Raw genomic sequence first — 13,544 nt, 5'->3', positions numbered from 1 at the left:
AGGCCTCACACTGTCTCTCAGCCAGCCCAAGCCTGTGGGCGGCTGATCCATGGGCAGTGCACGCACCAGGGCAGAAACCCTCTGAGGTAAACGTGTCTGCTACAGGTGTAGTCACGCAGGACCTGACCATGAAAACTTGTGATTGCTGTGCATATTTCGGTGTGGTATAGGTGTGGGATAGGTGCACCTTTCTGGGCAGGATAATAAAATTTCTGCTGAGCAGGTGAGACTGCTTTGGGGTAACCTGGTGATGTGAAGCAGCAGCATTTTGCTGCTGCAGCTTTGAAAAGCTGTCTCCTCAGGGCCATGAGATGTGGTAGAAGTTTTCTGCATCACAGCTTTCGTGTCACAAGCTTGCAGCTGTTCCCCATGCAGCACAAGTGCCAAGCAGTCCCAGCGACCACCCGAGCTGCACCAGCAGGCTGCCATGACGGGCCCTTTACACTCCCATGGCACAGGCTTATAGCCCAGGGCTGGTTGGTACTTTACCTGGTAGCTGAGCAGGTGTGGAGGGAACAGACAGAAGTCTTTCTCTCTCTCCTCTGGCAGGAGGAGGACGTGTTTTCTTCACAAAAGGGGCCCTTTCCACCCAGCAGATCCTGGTCAGCTGCCTTCCCCCCTGCCTTCCTTCCCCATCTCTCCCCAGCCACAGCTGCTGGTCTCACAAGCCCTATCCCAGCTCTCTTCACCTCCTCCTGTCTCCTGGCATCCCCCTGCATGGCTCCTGTCAAGTACATCCCACTCAGGCCATTTCCATCTCCTCCCCATTTCTCGCCAAGCTGCACAGAAGCACAGGTGTCCTGCAGCCCTGCGGGGGTAGCGCTGGCCGCCGTGCTCCAGGCAGGGCTGTGAGGCAGCAGCCTCCTGCTCAGGAGGAAGGCAGGCCAGACCTTTGGTCAAAGGCCCTTGCAAACAGCTGCCTTCCTGCTTTTTCTGATCCAAGAAACCTCTGCCTTGCAGACTACCTGCTGCTCTAGCTCTGGGCCCCTCACATAGCTCTGACAGTGCTCCCACTCCTGCCCTGTAGACCCTTTTTGTTTTCCAGCCAAGAAATATACCCCTTTTCCATCCAGAGGCTCCCAGTCCTTGTTGGAAGAGCTGGAAGGATCCAACCATTTCATTTTAGGTTGAAAACTAAATTTCGTTGTATCTCAGGTCATTTATTTGGGCCTTATAATTGCCCACAGCTGGAAATGGCTTTATCCAGAGGTTCTAGTTTGGAGCCACAGAGCAACTGTCACTGCAAAAGTCTGAAATAACTGATTTTCTGAGGTGGATGAAAAGCACCCTTGAACTGTAATTGGTCATCTGCAGAGGACTACTTCTACATCTGCTTGGGGAGGAGAGAGGAAGAGATTTTTTTTTTTTTTAATTTCTTCTTTTGTAAAATGGTGAACAGATTTGGGCACTCTGGAAATATGTATCGATGGCTCAGTGTAAAGGGAGTTGAGAAGGCACAGGCTGTGGGTGTTCCTTCTCCATAAGCTCATTAACCCATACATTCCCTTGCATCCCACCAAGTCAGTATGCTAAACAGCAGCAAAATTAGTTTCATGCATTGCTGCAAGGGAAAGTTGGATCAGGTGCAAGAAACAAATTCTTACCTGAGAGTGGTGTGGCACTGTAACACATGGCCAGAGGGACTGTGGGATCTCCATCCTTGAGACTGTCCAAACTCAACAGGAAAAGGACCTAAGTAACTCCATGTGGCCTTGAAGATAGTCCTGCTGCTAGCAGTAGGTAGGACTAAAGACCTCCAGATGTGCAATCCCACCTAAAGTTCTCTATGATTCATCAAAGGTACCAAATGGCAGCACAGTTTCATATTGCACTCTCATAGTACAGAAACTGTAGATAAGAAAGCACCACTGCATTGCTTTGGCACAATGCTTCCCAAACCTCAGGATTCCTCGGCCAAAGTCCACTCAGACCAGACCTTCATGGCTGCTTTGAGATATATGGCTGAATATCAGTTGGCTGCATGATCAAAAGATCCTTCAACAGTAGTCTGATACTGCTGTTGTGTCTGGTACTGGTTCTTTGGCTGGCCCTTGCTGGATAGCACACAAAGGCCTTTGGCAGCTGAGCTCAAAATCCTACTTGGTTTGCAAAACCAAGAGATTCAAACATGTCCTTATCTGCTAGGGCAGATCTTAGCTCATTCCTGTCTCTTTTCCTTTCCAGCTCCTTCACACCTGAGTTGCCCTTCCTGGAGAGAAGCCGTCTCATTCTGAATCAGTCAATGTGGGACAACGTGGGCAGTGTGGAGGACCAGGGTGTGTAGAGGTATGGCAGAGATCAAGCCCTGAGGTGACAGAATGGTAGAAATGTCTCTGCAGTGTGGGAGACCCTTACAATGTGAGACTTCAGGGTCTCACATCACATCTTTTACCACAACAGCCTTCCCACCACTCATTCTCCCCAGCAGGTGTCGATTACCATCAGGTGAATGTAAATCACAGTGACACTGAGAGTGGCAGGTGACTTGCTGTAAGCAAGAGATGATGCAGGAGTACTGGACCTCATAATCAGCTAAGGCCTTTGCAGGAAACCAGGAGGTTGTCTAAAAGCATGTCAAGAGAAATGATTTATAATTAAGCTGCTAAGAGAGAGCAAGGTGTTGTGTGAGCACAAAAACAGCAGGTGAAAAACCTTGCTCTGGTATGTGGACTGTCTGCATATAAAATAAGAATGTGTTTGTATTTACTTGTAACCAGGTAGAGATACAAAGCCTAAAGTCACAGGATATCCAGGTGATCCTACAAGCCAGATGACAGTACTTGCACCGGTCTTGCCTTCTCCCGACTAATGCCATCCATGCACAAAATGAATGTCATCTTCAGCACCAGCTCACAGAGGATACACATTTTTATCACATTCTCTGAAAACAGAATGCACTAGTGTTTCTCTCCCACTCTTGCTTCTCTCTCTCTCGCCCCCCAGCAATGGCCGGCATTTTATTTCCATCTCTTGCTTATAATGCCATCAGTGGACATAGTGCTTGCCAGCAGTAGAAAGGAAACCAACCTCCCTTTTTACCTAGGCTGCTAACTAAGCAGGTGGGACAAAACCAGCAGGGCACCACCACCTCCCCCACAACAAGATTCCCACTGGGAAATTTCTAAAAGAGACTTGCAGAGTAGGATTGAGGGAGTGGGGAGAGCTGGCTGTGCTTTCCTCAGCAGAAAGAAGCAATATGCAGGAGGATGAGGTGTATTCCCAGGCTGTCCTTCCAATATGGCTCTTCTGATGTTTATTCCAGCTGATGACAGCATCACAAAGACTAGGCATCACAGGGTTTCTCGAGGAAAACCAGAAGCTAGCTCAGGTTTGAACCACAACAGAATTTTTTTTGCTGCAGTCAGACCATGTCTTCGCGTACGTATCCTCAGAAGTGAATGTCACTGTGGCTCCTTCCCTATCCTCAGACCTGAGTTCCTTTTCAAAGGAAAAGTAAATGGCGATGGTGAGCATCCAGGTCTAGTTCTGACAGGTAGCTGGGATGTGGCCGGGATGCCCACCTGAAAACAAGGACTACAGATGCCTTCATGTTTTACCACTTATCCCTCAGCAGCAGCTACACAAAGCAGGGACAGGGACCAATTCTTCTGTCTACCTTCATTTGCTGTATTGTAAAACTAATGTAAGAGAATGGGTTTGTACTTGTGTATGCATGTATATGTGTGTGTTTGCAAGGAGATGGGAACTTCCCTTCAACACTTCTGCAGGCAAACCCAGTATCATCTCCCAGGATCCCTCTTTTGTCAGGACATCTCAAGAAAAACTTCGCATTCCAAATTTGGAGCATGGAGACTGTTTCTAGCAAGTTACATTTTCTTGCAGACCCATCTTCTGGTGCGAGTTTTGCTCTCTCCCATACCACCTCCCAGTAGTGAGAACTGCAGCTGCCTCTAAAACCTCCTGTAAAACATTGGTCACTCTCTGTGTGTCTTATCTGCCCCATTTGCTTCCTCAAAACCCTGCTGCTGTGGTTTCCAGAAACAAGTTGGGGGAAATCAAAAAGAGAAGTCCATTGCAATGTTTTTGTTTGCTGTCTTGTTGGACAGGACAACAAAGTTTTCACCATTATGAAAAGATCCCGGTAACTCTAGGAAACAGGAGACCAAGACCTTGCAGCAGCCAAGCTTTTTGGTCCAGAAAACAGAAACCTGGCAAATACATTGCTTCAGGTGGAAATGACACAAAATTGTGCTCAGAATTCAATGAATAATAATAAAAAAAAATCACCCAGAACTGATTTTTCAGGGTGTATTTTTAGTCCCAAACTGGAAACTCATAGCTCTTCAGGGAGTATGGATATCACTGATGAAAGGGGAGGAATATACAGACAGAGGTTTGGGGAATTTGAGGGGAGCAGAGCACTTGCTCAAGACTTCTGTGTGGCTGATTTGCAGTGATGCCTCTGATAGAGGTCTTCTACCTTTTTCTCACATTAGAAATCCCTCCTGGGGAGACTCTGGCTTTTATCCTTCATGTGATATTTGGTTGCTTTCTCTCCCCTTCATTGTCATGCTTAATCCTGCCACATGTCTCAGCAGGATCTCCAAAATCCATCTCCTTTCTGCTACATCCTGGGCAAACAGTTGTTGGCATTGATTACTACACAGCCTGCTCTGTTGCTTCCCTCACACATGATTCTCCAAAAGGGTTCACAGCCTTTCTCACATCTTCGGAGATGCTCTGCAGATGAACACTAGGTTGTTCCTGTTCCTGGCCAGTCCAGCACACTCACAGTAATATTCTCACCTGCAGGTGCCAAACACACTGAAAAGTTAAATCCACCATGCAGAGAGGTTGGGTTGGCGAGGGGCTGGGACTTGTCACTCAGAAGAGAGCCTCATGCAAAGAGCAGAATTAACATTTATGGATATGTTTTAACTTATGAACACAGAATATAGTTGAAGGAAGAAGGAAACATTAAAGATATAAGCCATGAATAATTGTGCCCTTCAGGGGTGGGCCAAGCACACTCTACTGAATGCTCTTTCAAATTCTGCTCCAGTGATTCATAGGACCAGTATCCTTTCATGAAACAGAGAGCGGGCCTTTTCTGCATCATTGAGATATTGACTGGACCTGGAGTCAAGGAAAGTACTGGAGGATCAGGGCACCCATCTGTGAAGGAGGAGGCTGAAAAAGGGCACAGTAGGTCCTTGACATCAGCCTGAGCGATTTCATCCAGGACTGATCTTCAGCTTGGAAAGAGATGTAGGGGCACACGCTAGGAACTGATGTCCTTCAGAGCTGGGATTCTGTGGCAGGCTTGCTCATCCTACATTGCAAGATAAAGCACGTGTGTGGGTTCAGACCAGCTTTTCATCAGCTCTTTCATGAGCTGCCCTTTCTCAAGGATACTCCTTCAGGTCCTTCATCCAAAGTGGACTTTTCTTCCTCAGACAAATTTGACTTCCAGTTCACAAATTCGATAGCAACTTGTGAAGCAAAGGATGTTATTCCAGTTGCTGTAAGTGTTAGTGTCTGTGTTTCCCTTGATGTGAATTGCAGCACATTTTTCTGCAAAGAGTAAATTGGGTTCCCCAGGTTTCCAGAACCTGTAAAAGAAAGTTCCTCTACTGGGAATGCACTGGCATGCATGACAATGGGAGTGAAGACACCTCAAACAGTTGTGGAAGAGAAAGGAGAAGATTACTGTAACAGAGATCAGGAGCTCTGGCAAGGGAAAGACTAGTCATGGTTTTGACTAGAAAGCTAGTCAAGTTTTCTGACTTTTAGTGCAGTTAGGGACAGAGACCCCTCTCTGACACATATGTGCCTTCACAGTGTATTGGTCACTTGGACTGAGGGATGTGAATTACAGGACCTTCCTCACTCCTCCGGGATACTCACGTGGCTGCCTTCTTATATGGAGTCAGATCCACCCATTGCCATTGCCCATTTTCGTAAGCAGTTAAGCCTATGTAGTATTTTGTTTCATAGGCGTTAGTAACTACTCCTTTCGCCCAGTTGAAGAGGAATTCCTGGGAAAAGCACAATGTTTGTGAGGTGCAGGAGTGAGCAGAGGAGTCCCTGTGGGGTGGGGCTGGTGGCAGAGGGGAGCAGCCGGTGCTGAAGGGATGCAGAAAGGACATCCCCCCTCCCCTGCAGGAGCAAGGAGGGGCTCTGAGACCCCTCCAGGGCCTGGCATCGTGTCCCCGGCTGCTGCGCCCCTCTCAGCCCTGCACGTACCTGCTCTGCTTTGGTGTTGATCACCACCAGGTGGGAGCCCATCCCAGTGCAGTTCCGCTCACTCTCAGCCCAGCTCATCTTATCAGCTGACAGATAATAGCAGCTGTTTTGAAAGTGTTTCCAGCCCTTCAGGCAGCACATCCAGCTCTCCTCTAGGGGGGGAAAAAAAATTCTGCTTTTGAACAAGATGTGCTGTCCTTCATCTTAGTGAGCTCAATGTAGGGTCCCAGTGTTAGGGGAGCAGTTTGAACGACACTTTTAATCCAGAAGGGGTAAATGCTCTCTTCCATGCTCGACAAGTAAAGCTGTCAACAGCCTGACAGACTCCTGTCACAAGGCCCCTGCCTGAAGTGCCTTTCCCTTTCTCTGTCTGTTCTGTCATGTCCATGCAACCCCTGTTTGGTGAGAGACACAGTTTCTGCCTTACCCTTCCTGAGGAAGCGAGATGGGAAGTAGTTGGCTTACGCTCCCCTGGGAAAACTTCCATCAGAGAAATGTTGTCCAAGTGTTTAGCTGTCAACTCATGCAGACTGACAGACATGTACAGTAAACTGCTCTGCCACTGCAGGTAGTTCCCTACAGTAGCCACGTTTTCCTAGAGATCTGCCTTATAGCCAGAAAATCACAAGATGGATTAAAAAAACACAGATATATTATCTCAATGCATGAGGCTACATGCTTTGAGGCTATATATCTGTATCTATGAGCTGTGTATATTATACCCTGCATATATCTCTGTATAGAATATATCAGGCTGAAAAGTTCATCCAATAAAGTCAACAAACAAATATACCCTTGCATAGAATCATAGAATCATAGAATCGTCAAGGTTGGAAAAGACCCTTAAGACCATCGAGTCCAACCGTCAACCTATCACTGCCAAGTCCATCACTTATACCATGTCCTCGAGCACCACATCTATCCATTCTTTAAATACCTCCAGGGATGGAGACTCAACCACTTCCCTGGGCAGCCTGTTCCAGTGCTTGACCACCCTCTCGGTGAAGAAGTTTTTCCTAATGTCTAACCTAAACCTCCCCTGGCACAGCTTGAGGCCGTTTCCTCTCGTCCTATCACTCGTTACTAGGGGGAAGAGACTGACCTCCACCTGGCTACAACCTCCTTTCAGGGAGTTGTAGAGAGCAATAAGGTCTCCCCTCAGCCTCCTCTTCTCCAGGCTAAACAACCCCAGTTCCCTCAGCTGCTCCTCATATGACCTGTTCTCTAGACCCTTCACCAAATTCATTGCCCTCCTCTGGACACGCTCCAGCACCTTGATGTCCTTCTTGTAGTGAGGGGCCAAAAACCAAACACAGTACTCAAGGTATGGCCTCACCAATGCCGAGTACAGGGGCACTATCACCTCCCTGGTCCTGCTGGCCACACTATTCTTGAAACAGGCCAGGATGCCATTGGCCCTCTTGGCCACCTGAGCACACTGCTGGCTCATGTTCCGGCAGCTGTCAACCAACACCCCCAGGTCCTTTTCTGCCAGACAGCTCTCCAGCCACTCTTCCCCCAGCCTGTAGCATTGCATGGGGTTGTTGTGACCCAAGGGCAGGACCCGGCACTGAGCCTTGTTGAACCTCATACAGTTGGCCCTGGCCCAATAATCCAGCCTGTCCAGGTCCCTCTGCAGGGCCTTCCTACCCTCCAGCAGATCGACACTTCCACCCAACCTGGTGTCATCTGCAAACTTACTGAGGGTGCACTCGATCCCCTCATCCAGATCATCAATGAAGATGTTGAACAGGACCGGCCCCAACACTGAGCCCTGGGCAACACCACTCGTGACCGGCCGCCAACTGGATTTGACTCCATTTACCACCACTCCCTGGGCTCAGCCGTCCGGACAGTTTTTAGCCCAGCGCAGCGTGCACCCATCCAAGTCGTGAGCAGCCAGCTTCTCCAGGAGAATGCTGTGGGAGCATGTGCTGCATTAGATGCTTGCTCTGAATCTCAGACCTCACAGGGACTCTCTTCTTGAGTTTCTCAGTCAGGCACTCTTCAGGAGGTCGCATGCAGTGACAATGCCCTGGTCAAGCCAATGCTCCAGCCCACCCAAAGCAAGCAAGCACATCATATTCATACTACAAGGTGGACCCAAATAACCCTGTGCCCTTCAAGAGCTGTCTTCCCAGCACAGAATCTCACACCCCATTCTTGGTGTGAAATGGAGGGAGTAGAGTCCAGTGAGTGGAACAGCTAGGAAAACTTTTGTTAACCTACCTGTGCTCTTATATATTAGATCCACTCAAGGTGCATCATTATGTACTTTTGTAGAGAGACCATGGCACTAGAGAGCATCAGAAAATATGCAAAATCAAGTTTAAGAAGTTTAAGGAACTTGGAGCTCTCTGTCTCTGTGCTGCCCACCCTGATCTTACACTGAACTGCTGGAGGATGGCCTGTAGCCATCATGTACTCTGCAAAATTTTTCCATCCATTCCTAACTCCACAATGAAAGCTAAAGTTTTCCCACATGACTAAGCAATGCTGGACAATTTCTTCTGAATTCTTAAGTGTGTTGGTTGGAAGAGTCTTTCTGCTGTTCAATGTACATGCTTTTGCGTTGTGGAGCTAGGCAGGGTTTTTTTTTACATGGAACAGCAAATCAAGCATATGTAGAACACAGCTTGTCTGGCCTTCCATAGATGTCCACCAAAAGAACAGGTGGACTATGCCTATTTTATACCTGCAAGCACCTTTTTATCATGGACTGTAAAGGGAGTCTGAACAGCTAGCTATGTACTTAACATGTAGGTGTTAGCCTCTGTGCAAACTGCAACCTGTTTCTGAATGCAGTGCACAAGTAAGAACAGATCTCTGAACTGAGTTTGGGAATTTGCACTTGCCATTTCCATCACTTCATGTGTGACTGCAGCCCACCTTTCCAGCTACTCTAAACTGCGTAACAACATTCTCCTACCACTCCTACCTCTGTCCATTGCACTGACCATGATGCTTGCATGAACAAGCAGTGAGCCAGCACAGGGAGTGGAGCTGGATCAAACCAGCCCTTACAAAAGGATGAAGCACTTTCAGCTAGATTAGTGAACTGGACTAGCAGTTGAGGGTTTGTGTGAGGGTCAGTGAGAGGGGAAGAGTAGGAAGGGTGGTCAAAGGTAGGTCTGGAACAACCCACCCTCTTCCACTGGCCCAAACTGTGCTTTCATAGTATCCTAAGTAAAATTGTGCAATACAGCATTTGCTTTCCTCAATTCTCCAGCTTCCTTCCTTAAAACAATCCAGCTCTGGCTGACAAGCACATTCCCAACCTCAAAGGCTGACTGACACCAAAGTAAATTTTGATGAGGGTCTTAGTGTTGCTTATGAGGCTCTTAGCATCACTCACTTTTGCCTGCAAATATGCTGGGGACGCAGCGCCACTCTGTAGCGTTCTGGAGCAGAGTCTTGTACTGGGCATACTTCCATCAAGCAAAACAACTGGGAGGAGAGGAAAGAGAAAGAAAGTGCTACTGTCATCCTTTCCTCCTCATTCATGAGCAACTTGTCCTATCCTCTGCCTTCTGGCTTAGAGCCCTCACAGAGACTGTTACGTTAACAAGCTCTGAAATCTGTACTGGACAAGGAGATGAGAAACAGCAGGCCATTTCTCCCACTACTGGTCACTCCCTCCTTTGAACAGGAATTAATCGGATGAGCTCCTCTCACCTCTGCTGGCTGAGAGACTCATTTTCCCAGCTGACAAAACCAGCTTAGACATCCTTTGAGGATGGGGTCAGGAAAGGGTCAAAGAAGTCATGGGATAGGCTTAATAAAGGTGGAATATTAATATACATTCCCTCTTAATCTTCCCAGGCATTGCAGCTTTAGACCACCACTTTTAGCCGTATCAAGAAGTGGTAGAACTGTTGAGTGTTGAGGCCTCACCCAAGGGAGTTAAGAAGAAGCACAGACAAATCATCACAGAGCAATAACATACTCCAGGACAGTACAAGCAAAGGATTTCCCTTTTGATTGGTCCAGTCAGTGTGGGTGGGATGCAGCTGGAGCATTTTAATGGATTCACTCCCAACCTGCTAAAATATGGGCAGCCTGGTACCAGTATTTCTAAGGAGATCACATTGGCTCTTTGGCTGCAACATCGTCACAGGGAGCTCTGAGAGAGAAACCAGGTCAGGAGAGCCAACATCCAACAGCCAGCCTTCGGGGAATCTACTCAGATGCCCTCTGACACTAAAGATACTTCTCAGCTCTTGGTGGGAGGGGAGAAATGGACTGGTTTCATCCAGGACTGGCTTTATACAGGCAGGTGGGAAAGTGAGAGGAGCAGTGGGAAGGCCCTGACAGGGAACGAGCTTTAACTGTGGAAGGGACCCTACTCCCTGACTAAGAGGGCAGAGGCAGGAGAGGGGCAGCAGAACAGGCTATTTTAGCAAAGAGCATTTGCCTCCTGGCAGAGAGACTAGGATATTATTTTTCCATCTGACAAAAGGTAGTCAACTGTTCCCTTCACCCCAGGGGAATTAAGAGATGCTGGAACCCACCAAGGCAGATGGTTACAAAGGCAGTTTTGATGGCAAGGACAGAAACAAGGAAGACCCAGGGGTTCAGCCAGGAGCAACTTCTCTCTTCTGCCGGGGCTGAAAAATACAAGGCAAGAGTGGGAATCCCCCAGCCCAGAGTTGGGGGCAGGATAACCCAGGTGGCTCCGTACCCCAACAACCCGCTGGTACCCTTGTTCCAAGGACTGGGGAGCCCCACAGGTGCTGTAACCAGGTCTTGCTGTATCCAGGTCCTGCTGTATCCAGGTCCTGCTGCCTGTCATTAGCAGTGGGTCAGACCCACACAGTAGGGCAACATGGGGGCTACCCTGAAGCTGCTCTTTTATTTCACTTTCTATCACAAGCCCTGCCTGTACTCTCCCCAAACTGCACTCCTCCTTTCTTTGTCCTGTCACACCTCCTTTCTCCTCAACACATCTTCCTTGTTGCCCTCCATTACCCCGTCTTTCACTGAATGCTCTTTCCAAACCTCCCTCCTCTTCATCTCTCTTTAGAGCTTCTTTCTCTCAACTACCTTTATTTTGGCTCTATCCTGCAAGCCCTTCTATGCAATAGTGTACAGTCACTCAAAGGAGTGACTGTCCAGCTCAGTGTTTGCAGAGGCAGATACACAGAAAAGATTGTTTCCAGAGGGAGAATGGGCATTTTGAAGATGTTGGAGAGCCCTTGCTTGGTTCTCCTTAGAGACACCAGAGATGGGACCAGTGACTTGTGTTTATCTTGATGCAGATAGTTTTACCTGGATAACGATAGTAGGGTAGCACTCTTCAGTCCCATCGTTTAAAGAAAAAACACTGAAGGGGATAGCAGACCATAGTCTGCCTGGACTTTCATTCTCCCTGGCTCTGGGAAAAAGGTCATTCTCCCAGCCCAGGCACTCCTCAGTTCCCTCATCTGTTGTTTTGCTATTGACCTAAGCTCCTTCTCCTGGTATGAGGCCAGCCACTGTACCATGCCCATTATCTGTCCCGGCCCTGTATATTCCCCCGCCACCTCCTTCTTCTACAGGAGGACAGAAAGGAAAGTTTTGTGTTACCTGCAGTTCCAGGACTGACTCTCCCTCGGTGGTTCATTATCTCTACCATGGTATCACTCTTCTCCACCAAGAGTCCATGTTACCAATATGGCCATGAATACAGCCTTCATCCTGCACAGAAGACTGCACTAGGGCAGCTCCCACACCGGTGAGGAGCCTTCACCGTCTCTAATCCAGTGTGCAGAAAAAGCCGTATCCTGGGTGTTGCCCACAGCACATGGAGACAGGGGAGTTTTCATAATTTCTCTGCCAGGACATTTCACAAGATGCACGTTGCAACACAGACACTCACAGAGGCAAATTAAAACAAATGAAGAATACTATCATTCCAGCTCAAACAATCTCCTTTTGCATGTATCCAAGCAGTTTCACAGGACATACTACTGGCCTTACCTCTTTGGTGGTTTTTCTTCCCCGGTGAGTGAGTATGTATGTGAGTGAAAATGCCTACGCTGTTGGTATTTGCTAGCAAAGGGCTAAACCCACTCACAATGTCCTGCAAAAGGGTGTCAAAACATGTCAGGAAAGCATATCTGTGACTCAGTCTGGGCAAGTCCCCATGTGAAGCCTGAGCTCAGTAACCCACAGCACAACAAAGAACTTGCCAACACTGTTTTTAACTAATTGCTCATGAAAAGAGGATGGAGCTTTGAGTGGAGGAATTGCATATGACCTGTCATTATGGAGCTGGAGGTCAGAAGGGATCACTAGACGGTGCCAGAATCCCTGTGCATTACAGATCATGAAGTTTTACTTGGTCACGACTATAAAAGGCACAGCCATATGTCGTGGTTCTAGCACTGCTCAAGGCAACTTGATTCAAAACCCTGCAGGATAAAGTGTCCCTAAGGATACACCTAAGGATAAAGAATCGCTACTGGATCTCATTGTACTCTGAACGGACAGGGGTGGGTACGCAGCCTTTGCTCTTCCATGTTGCATCAGCTAGTTTCTCCCTGTGAAGAGGCATGCATGGATGCACTGAGGAAGGAATAGAATAGCTAACACAATAGCACAAGCATATCAGTTGAAGTCTCAAAAGAGCAGGGCACAAAACCAGTTACAAATGAGGACAAGCCTAATTGTATGTAGAAAATATCCTCTGAGTATGTTTCTTCATGCACAACAGGCTGCAGGCAGGCTCAAACCACCCAACAGCTCTGTTGCATTGGAAAGATGGTCCATACATGTGTTTGCTGGTATTGTCATGGAAGGTAATGAGCTATTAGAAAGCTCTAGCTACTGGGTTCACAGCGCAGTGAGAGACTCTCAAGTGACATTTTAAAAAGTTCCCAGCTGTCATGCTGGAGAACAGAACTGAATTGCACCACAGATGCCCAAAAATGAGAATTCATTGTATTTGTTATTGCTCTAAAATACTTGCTTTTGCGCATATGGGCAGGGAGCTGACTTCGGCTGATCAGTATGGAGAATGCAGAGGGTGCAAAACTGTCAGAAGGAAAATGTGCTCAGTTCATGTGGTTTAAATCTAATCAGGATGGATCTAAGCAGTTTAACGATTTATTCATGACAGGTAATTAACTGACAAGCCATGACCTGTAAATTCAGGATCAGTATCAGCAATCCAACAGCTAAAGCACAATACCAGCCACAAAATTTTAATAAACACTTACAAATTTCTAAACATCTTTATGTAACTGATTCCCGAAAGCTCTAACCCCCACATACACACACACTCACATGTTTACTTGTGCAACCTCCCACCCTTGCCACAGGAAGTGCAGACTGCAAGAACACATCCCCTTTTCTGG

At 47.7% G+C, this 13,544-nt stretch overlaps 1 protein-coding gene across 1 annotated transcript; it reads right to left on the bottom strand.

Moving 5' to 3' along the window:
- Positions 1–4,863: 4,863 nt before the first annotated feature.
- On the bottom strand, positions 4,864–11,961 carry LOC104014475 (C-type lectin domain family 4 member E). Its single transcript, XM_087765664.1, is given in 7 exon segments — positions 4,864–5,573; positions 5,869–5,999; positions 6,208–6,359; positions 9,563–9,637; positions 9,640–9,654; positions 10,719–10,814; positions 11,773–11,961. Coding segments are annotated over 7 exon segments (678 nt in total). The 5' UTR covers positions 11,822–11,961; the 3' UTR covers positions 4,864–5,413.
- Between the last annotated feature and the right edge of the window lie 1,583 nt (positions 11,962–13,544).

Source organism: Nipponia nippon, unplaced genomic scaffold, assembly GCF_047370975.1.
Source record: "Nipponia nippon isolate SJK-2023a ecotype South Korea unplaced genomic scaffold, ASM4737097v1 scaffold_3, whole genome shotgun sequence".
Taxonomy (NCBI): Eukaryota; Metazoa; Chordata; class Aves; order Pelecaniformes; family Threskiornithidae; genus Nipponia; species Nipponia nippon.
Note: the sequence above shows the minus strand (reverse complement) of the source record. Positions and strands in the feature narration are given on the sequence as shown.